This window comes from Cornus florida, unplaced genomic scaffold, assembly GCF_030987335.1.
Source record: "Cornus florida cultivar Cherokee Brave unplaced genomic scaffold, ASM3098733v1 CherokeeBrave_3.0.0_Hap2_Chr08, whole genome shotgun sequence".
Taxonomy (NCBI): domain Eukaryota; kingdom Viridiplantae; phylum Streptophyta; class Magnoliopsida; order Cornales; family Cornaceae; genus Cornus; species Cornus florida.
Window position 1 is genome coordinate 11,315,569 of NW_026775578.1, and position 8,662 is coordinate 11,324,230.

The 8,662-nt window shown below is 37.6% G+C and overlaps 1 protein-coding gene across 1 annotated transcript; it reads right to left on the reverse strand.

Moving 5' to 3' along the window:
* Positions 1-638: 638 nt before the first annotated feature.
* Positions 639-8,186, reverse strand: LOC132269342 (phosphoinositide phospholipase C 2-like). Its single transcript, XM_059770502.1, has 9 exons — positions 7,812-8,186; positions 7,037-7,233; positions 5,980-6,115; positions 5,660-5,896; positions 5,394-5,584; positions 4,479-4,596; positions 3,350-3,490; positions 3,172-3,258; positions 639-1,032 (listed from the first exon to the last, which is right to left on the reverse strand). Exons 1-9 carry the CDS (start codon positions 8,118-8,120, stop codon positions 739-741), a joined length of 1,710 nt encoding a protein of 569 aa, XP_059626485.1. The 5' UTR covers positions 8,121-8,186; the 3' UTR covers positions 639-738.
* Between the last annotated feature and the right edge of the window lie 476 nt (positions 8,187-8,662).

Genomic DNA, 8,662 nt, shown 5'->3' on the forward strand with positions numbered 1-8,662 from the left:
ACAATAAACTCTAGATGAATATCAGTACATATATACTACATTACTATCAATTTGTAGATTCAATGTGCAGATTTAATATATATATATGTGTGTGTGTGTAGATTTAATCAAATCAGTTAATATATATATATATGTAGATTCAATGTGCAGATTTAATATGCAATGATAAGTAATTCACGAATTCAAATCAGTAAAGTAAACAATATGTACAGACCATAAACTCTAGATGAATTTCTGCACATAACTACTACTTTGCTAGCAACAAATGAAACAAAACTTTAAGACCATGCATTGCAATTGAGGTAAGAGCTCATCAATAAGCCTTCCCGCCATAAACTTATAAGCTTCTTGTGTTGGATAAACTCCATCCACCTGAGAATGTGGATTTGTTTGGGTCCACACAAACTGGAAAAACCAGGCCCTACCCATCTTCTTATTGGGCTGGGCCCAGGCAGGCCAGCGGGCTACGCATCATTTTTGCACCCTCATATCTTGGGCTTGTAACGTGAAGTAAAACACTATTTACAATCTCTTCCTGCCTCCTTCTTCTTCTTCTTTTAATTTTTTATTACTTTTAGTAATATATTTTTTATCCAAAATTTACAGTACATTATCAGACATTATCAGTCATATTAATATTTCTCAAATTCTGGCACAATGTATATATATATATATATATTATTATACAACACCATATGAACAACATTAAGATCAGATATTCACAAACAAGTGGTAACATTACTCAAATTTGAAACGCATAAGCAGCCTAACAGATTTGTATTTTTCTCCCCTCCGGTCATGTAGTGGAACTGATCGGATGCCGCTTCTCAATTCTGAGACAGGCAGACATGTTTGGCCTCCAAAATCATTCTTTCCAGATGTGTCATACTCCATGACTTCAATTCGAAGTATAGCCAATTCCGGAACAGTCAATTGGAATTCAAACTCCTGATTCCATACTGGTACCCACTCATCCTCAATTGCTTTTGTGCTCCTCATTACCGAATCATATGGGACTCCGGTAATTCCAACCTGCAAATACATTAATCAATTATAATGCCAATATCATCTTCTTTTCAACAAGAAATTCGAAATAGCATAGATACTAGACACTCACAGCATCAACCCAAAAAAGAAGAAATGAATCAAATTAACTTGGGCACAATCAGGTTGGAAAGAAATGGAAGGAAAAGGAAAGAAAGAGAATGGAGGGATGTGATTTTTTTGTGTTTGGTATAAAATTTAGTAAGGAAAAGCAACGGAATGAAAGGATTTGGAGGGATATATTAAAGCATTAGTAAGTTGGTTTTGTCATTCTCCCAAAAATGGGAGGGAATGGAAGGAAAAACTAACATTTTTAATGATCTATTTTTAATACCAAATTTGCCCTTATTTTTATAAAAGATAAAATCTATGAAAAAGAGTTTTGGTAGTAAATTCATTAATGTTCTGTTAGGTATGCAAGAATGGAATGGAATGTCCATTCAAACCATTCATTTGTTTGATATGCAATTTAAAGTGGGAATGACAATTCTATTGGAACGAAAATTCGTTTATGGGACTGAAAATCCATTCCACAACTGAACTTATGGAATGACCATTCCATTCCCAAGAAATTTTTGTAAAAAAACCAATTTCCTAAAAAAACCCTTATATTCTAAGTCCAAAAACTACCACCACCACCACCATCGCCACCAACACCACTGCCTTCCCCCACCATTACCACCACCACCATCACCTTCCACCACAACTACCTCTGCATTTTAACACCGCCACCTTTATTGTCTTCCACCACCATCACTACCACTGCCACCATTGTTGCCAACCATCGCCACCTCCATTGCCTTCTACCACCACCACCTCCATCATCGCTACCACCACCACGGACTTCCATCAATGCCACCGCCTTCCACCACTACCATCTTCCACCACCACCACCTTCCACCACCACCACTGTCATTGCCACCACCCCTGTCATCATTACCGCCTCGATCGTCACAACCACCGCCACCTTCCACCACCACCACCTACACCATTGTCACCTGCTACCATTGCCACCACCATCATCGCCTCAGCCTTGAACCACCACCACGCCTTTATAGCCTTCCACCGCCACCGCTACCGACTTCCACCTCCACCGCCTTCCACATTCCACCACCACTATTGCCACCAAATTTTCACCACCGCTATTGCCTTCCACTACCACCACCACCATCGCTTTACACCATCACCACCGCCACCTCCACTGCCTTCCACCATCACCACCAACATCACATCCACTGTTTTCCACCACCACTACCACAGCCGCCTTCCACCTCTACCACTGCCGCCTTCCCCCACCACCACTGACTTCCACCACTACCAACTTTTACCACTGCCACCGCCTTCCACCACCACCACCACCACCACCGTCACCTCCACTGCCTTCCACCACCGCCACCTTCCATTACCACCTACACCACTATCTCCTTCCACCATCGCAGCCGCCACCGCCATCGCCTTCCAACACCACTACCGCTTTCCACCTTCATTACCATCGTCACCGCCATCCACCACCGCCGCCATTTATCTTAAAAAAAGAATAGAAGAATATTATTTTGTTAATTTAATTTAATTGTAATAAGAGGGGTATTTTGGAGAATTTAATTTGAAATTCATTTCATTCTAAATTTTAAATTGGTCCAACCAAATACTAGAATGGTTATTATCATTTCATTCTAACATATTTCATATTTGCAGTCAAACAATTGAATGAGAATGACTATTCTATTCCATTCCCATTCCCATTCCATTCCCACTTGCATTCCATTCTATTCATGCACACCAAACACAGTATAATATAATTCATTTCGTTTCTTTTCCCAAACACGATTAATATCATTTACCTTATTAATGAACCAAACACGATAAGTGGTTCACACTCTCCTCTCCTCTCCTTTCTTTTCTTTTCTAGGGTACCAAAGATAGCCTTAAAAGAACTCAAAACGTACTTATTAATTCCTTAAAAAAATTAAACTATTACTACATTGTTGGTAGAGCAGCCTTGAAATCTTTTCATGATCAAGCAAGGTTTCACATACTATAACTATACCAGTCATTGTACTATAGATAGCATATCATGAGAAAGAAAGAAGAGAGATCTTTGGATAATTGGAAATTTTCATATCTTACCCTTGTGTAGAAGTCTGGTGGGGAATAAAGATCAAAGTGTGTATGACTGAAATCTGAATGCCATCCTTCTCCCATATACACCTTAACCTGTTATTGGCATGAAGTGAAATAGATGATGCACTTCAACAAAAAGAAAAGAAATCTGGTACAGTTACATTACTGTTAGGAAACTGCACACCTTTAAAGTTGTCTGAACTGGAAACTCACTGGGATCAAGAACTACACCATTTTTCAAAAGGAAGTCTGGTTTTTTCACATAACCACAGCCACCGTTTGCCCTGAACATTCCTTGCATAGTCCAAAGGTGCTTTCCATATCCCTGTTAGGCAATGATAGAGAGAGAGAGAGAGAGACGGGCTCACATCACGAATAGCATGCGAGAGAGAGAGAGAGAGAGAGAGAGAGAGAGAGAGGCTCACATCACGAAAAGCATGCAAATGTTCTGACATTAATCAACTTAGTGTGACATGATGGGGATTTTTTATTTTTGACAAATAGCAATATCTTCTATCCAAACTATTAAATAGCAAGAGACGATGAATATAACATCAAAATGGAGAACTTATCATGCATAACTATTTCATTAAATTGTTGCTTCCGGGACGCACAAATCCCCTTCCACCTCAAAGGCAAAGCGTTTAGTGGTACTGTTTTAAACCCGGGAAGAAAATAAAAAAGTTACTCCAAACATCCAAACAGGTGCATGCAACTCCTCTTATTTTACTCCCATTTCACCCAGGTTGATGTAGATAAGATATAATAATATCCGCTAAAAACCAACACAACAGCAAGATACTCATAATACATTAAATGTCTTGCCAGTGATCACCATGTCAGAAGGTACTGGCATTAGTTCGTCCTGTGATGGTCTTGTGGAACAGTTTATGCAAACAACTTTTCCTTTCTGATCAGTTAAGCCATACCATAAGACCCTAAAGTTCTTGTGAATACATCCCAATACAGAATATCTCCAAGATCTTTTCTAAGATTGCCCAATTAAGATTAATACAGTTTTTGACCTGTTAGACTTGTATTTGGGAACTCAGTTATTGGTATTATGTTTCCTGAGACACGATGGACCAGTTGCCCAAGAATGTTTTAGCGGAACAACTTTACTTCCGAGTCAATAATGTTTTATCACATTATAAGATAAAAAGAAAAAAGGCAGATTATGAAATCATGGACAGTATTAAATGTGATTAAAAACCAAAAATTTGTACCCCACCATAGATACTAAAAATAGCTTGACCAAGTATATGTGTCTATATACTAGATGTTATATATCTATATGCCAAAAGAAGTGTGACCTGCATGTTAAATGCAACCATTTGAGCTCCATGCATCCACCCAATCAAAGGATTGTAATTAGATGAGTCAAAGCGTATACCCTTAGGGTATACCCTCAGCAAATTCCTCTGGGTAAACCTGGGGAAAAGAAATCGCCATAATTAATTCTAAACATGGTGAATTATAAATATATAAAGGTGAAATATTGATGTTAAAACATGTGAGGCAATGAGTGAAAATCTAATGAATCTCTGCTTGTTAGAACAAAATGTCACCAGAGTGGCAGCCTAATAGCACATTTTGTTCATGTTAGAAGTAGGATTTTGTGCATGCACCTTACTTTATATATGTTAAAGACCTATAATCTACAGGCTCAAAGAGCTATTCATCCAATCCCTAAACTTCATTGAACCATGAACCCTATCATAACTTAAGTTATCATGATCAATCAAACAGTTGCGCCACCATTTCAGAGAACTCTTGATAGGTTAACGTGGGTCTCTTGAAGTTGTGGGTAAAACCTTAATTTAGTCACCATGTAGTTCATTAAGGAATAGTACTACTCATCCTCAAAACTCCCTTTGGATTAACCAAGGCGATTCTTCAATTTCCTCAAAGAATAGAGGTTGCTGTGAAATAATGCATGGCATTGTACAAATTTCCACAGATGAAATATCCAGATGGTTGAAATAGAATTCATCAAGCTAAATGCAATAAACAAGTGGAGAATCTCTCCTATGCAATGGACGGTACAATTCACAGGGGAGGGGAGCGTGGAGAGCACCCCACCAGTGCCAAGTTCATAAACAAGTACACGTGATTGTGACTGCATTGACACAGGACACTGATTAATCTTCGGGCCTCGGCTAGTCAAAAAGTGGGGAAGGGGGGAAACCTTGCTTAAATGGATTATGCAGAAAATATAGTAGATATACCGGACAATATGCTCTGAATGTGTTCTGGTAGCATCTTCAAGCTCTTGTTCAGATAAGCTAACACGTCTGACCTTGGGAGTGTCAGCCAGCGAGTTTGCTATTCCACCTTTCAGCTTCCCAGCATGGATGCCTATTAATTTCCTATATTCAGGAACTGCATTCTGCAAGTCTTCATCCTCATCTGATTCATCCTGTAGATAAATAGTGGATCTTAAATTGAGAAGACAACATAGGGTGCACTAAGAATAGTAGCACAATAAATGTACCTCAGAATCGGTTACAGTTTCGTCTTTGACAGGTTGATTTTCATTTTCCAAAGGTCCAACTTCTGCTGAACTCTTCACCTTGTGTAAATCCCCCCTTTCCTTCTTCTGAGATTCTAGGTATTCTTTTGGTGGTTTGGTCGATATAATAAATTTTTTCTTCAGTGAGTCTGGCGAAGGGAACACCTCCAAATCTGTGTCAGGGCGCCATAGCATGTCTCCAAATGTTCCAGCGACCATCTACACAAATATTTTCCGTCATAATGATGGTAAATTCAAAACCATAAGAACAGTCAAAATCCAAGGTATGAGTTTGTACAAACTTGGGCCACTTTAGCTTGAAGCTTGGGTGTAAGGTGGTCTTCAAATGTTATTATGACAGGATATTCTGAAGCAATAAAGGCATGATCCTTAATGGCTTTTAAACACTGGATGAGCTCTACTGGAGATGTCAGTGTCCTTCAATCACAAAGAAAATGATTACTCGTAATAGAAAAAGCAGAGAAATATTGCCTTAAATGAGACCTTGGATGTTAGCCAGGGAATAAAATCTAATACTACGACCATATTTCTATGGCATTATTAGACAACAAAGCATGTGATATTATGACCTTTGTTATCAAATGGTAAAATAAACTATATATGGAACGAGCAAATAGCCAACATAAAGAAAGACACGGCGTTTGAAAAGTGTAATTTCATTCAAGTGGGTCCTTGAAGAATCTTCAATATTGTGTTCTCATCCTTTGTGGTAATCCTTTCAAGACATCAACATATGAGATCCAATTAATAGTGAACTCAATAAATGCTACACCATCTCATCCTTTCCGGTAATCCTTTCAAATTGGAGCACTATTAAAGAAAAGTAAAATCAAAATTTTTTAATAATTGTTGTGCAAATAATATATAAAATTTTAAGAGTTTTTGTTCATGACGAAAACCCAAAGCCAAAAATAAGAATTAAGCCCTATTTGGAGTATTGATCTCGCAGCCTATCACTAAGAAAAACCTCTAAAGCCAATCTCTAGTCTGTTCATACAAAAAACAAGCTCTAAAAAGCCAACCAGTCATTGATATATCCTAACAATAAGTTTAGAGGAGCTTGAGTAAAAGCAGCCCAGGAAGAAATTTCTCAATTTACTGAGAGAGGTAATGCACAAAGCTAACCTCCCTTTGTGCTATATAGTATGCTTTTTATATTCTCTCTTCTTCTTCTCTCTTTCTTTTCCTTTTTCATGTCTTTCATCACTTCAGTTGGTTTCAGCAAAACAAATTTAAAAGAGAGATAGGAAATCGAAAAATCAAACATCACTTGTATGGATGCTTACTAACACCATATTAGAGCTAAAATTTGGAAATAATGGCAGATTAACTTCATACCCTCCATGACGAACATCCACATCATTGCTTGTTGAATTTGGCCACAGATCCAATTCAATTACTCTTACACTTCTCTTTAGTGCCTTTATGATAGGGTCGACACTGCAGTCACTGCTAAGTTGATTCCCTGTTAAGTAAGAGTTGTGGCCTGTATATAAGAAATAATGAGCCAACGGAGCTTTCATGTCATGATGCACCTGGATCCAAAGACATTTTTCACAAAATAAATATAAAGAGAGAGAATCAGAGATTAAAATTAATCAAGTTCGCTAGGCTGGTGCGATGATCTGATGAGTCACGGATATATAATTTCTTTGATAGTAATACAAATGAACAAAGAAGATCCTTAGTAAACAACCCATACGAGGGTATAACCTGCAATGCACATACAAGACCTCAAGCACGTAAGTGAATACAATTCAAAGCATGTTCACCTGAAAAGAGGGCCATTACCCAGTGTTGATCCTATCATTTCAAAATATGTCCAAATAATAAAATCAAAAAGTATATAATAATGTTTATAACATTTAGAATTCAAGTAAAAACTAAATGTTGATATTTGGGCATGGCCACTATAAAGCATGATGACCGCCAAAAAATATGATAGCAGAATATGAAATTTCAGAATAGGTGCATCAAAGAAAGACAACTAGTTTAATCATATAATATGTCATTTAAACAGTAATATATGTTTAAACAAGAACAGAAACATTTCAGAAAAAACAAATTTATAAAACCATAAATTGAAAACACAACAAAGAGAAATAACGATTACCTCAACTGATGGAGAGAGAGGAGGGTTGTGGTCACTGAGAAGATACCGAAAGAAGGCTTCGAGATGGAGGCCCTTACGTTGGAAGATATTGAGATGCTTCAGACTATTGAAGATATTCTGAGCATCCTCTTTTGTTGCATTATCCTCTCCTTGGAACTGTCTCAAAAACAAATGCAGGTGATCAATACTCATGGTGCCATTATCTGAGTAATCTTCAAATACTCGCTTAATATCTTCCGGAGGTTCTGAAGCCTTCAGCTTGAATATGCGCCTGAAACAGAAACACACCTTGAAAGATTGCTTGGACATCTGTTTCAGAGAGAGAGAGGAATAGCGAGTTGTGGTGGATGTTGTTGTTCTTTTATCTTTCTTATAAATGTCTGGTTTATGTACTACATAGAGTAAGATAAAAAGAGATTGCTTGCACAAATAAAGGAAGAATGAACTCATGAAGGTGGTAAGACAGAGGTACCAAGTTTCTTAATTGTGCATTCTCGGGAATTGAGTCTCATCAAAGCGAGAATATGTTCTCAGTTTATGAGGAAGCTGTATTAATGTTCATATTCCCTTATTAATCGACGAAGAAAGTGATACATATAACATATATATATATATATATATATATATTTCAATCCAAGAGGAAAAGAGATTGCTTATGTTGGTCTGGAACTTTATTAAAGTGAAGAAAAGAGAATAAGGTATGGAAATGTGGGGCAACAGAGTGGTCCCCCAATCTCCCAACTCCCACCCAGACATTCTTTTTTGTTACTGAAGTTTCGTTCATGATTGTTTGTCTTTCTAGGTAAACATTCTGAAATGCATCAAACCACCTCTAAAATTTGTTTCCAGAT

Bases quoted from the DNA above. Each gene is read 5' to 3' on its own strand.
- LOC132269342 (XM_059770502.1), bottom strand. From the start codon at position 8,120: ATGTCCAAGCAATCTTTCAAGGTGTGTTTCTGTTTCAGGCGCATATTC. The intron at 4,597-5,393 runs GTATATCTACTA...TCTTTTCCCCAG, and splicing joins CATTCAGAGCATATTGTCCG to GTTTACCCAGAGGAATTTGC. The intron at 1,033-3,171 runs GTAAGATATGAA...ATGTATTTGCAG, and splicing joins CACCAGACTTCTACACAAGG to GTTGGAATTACCGGAGTCCC.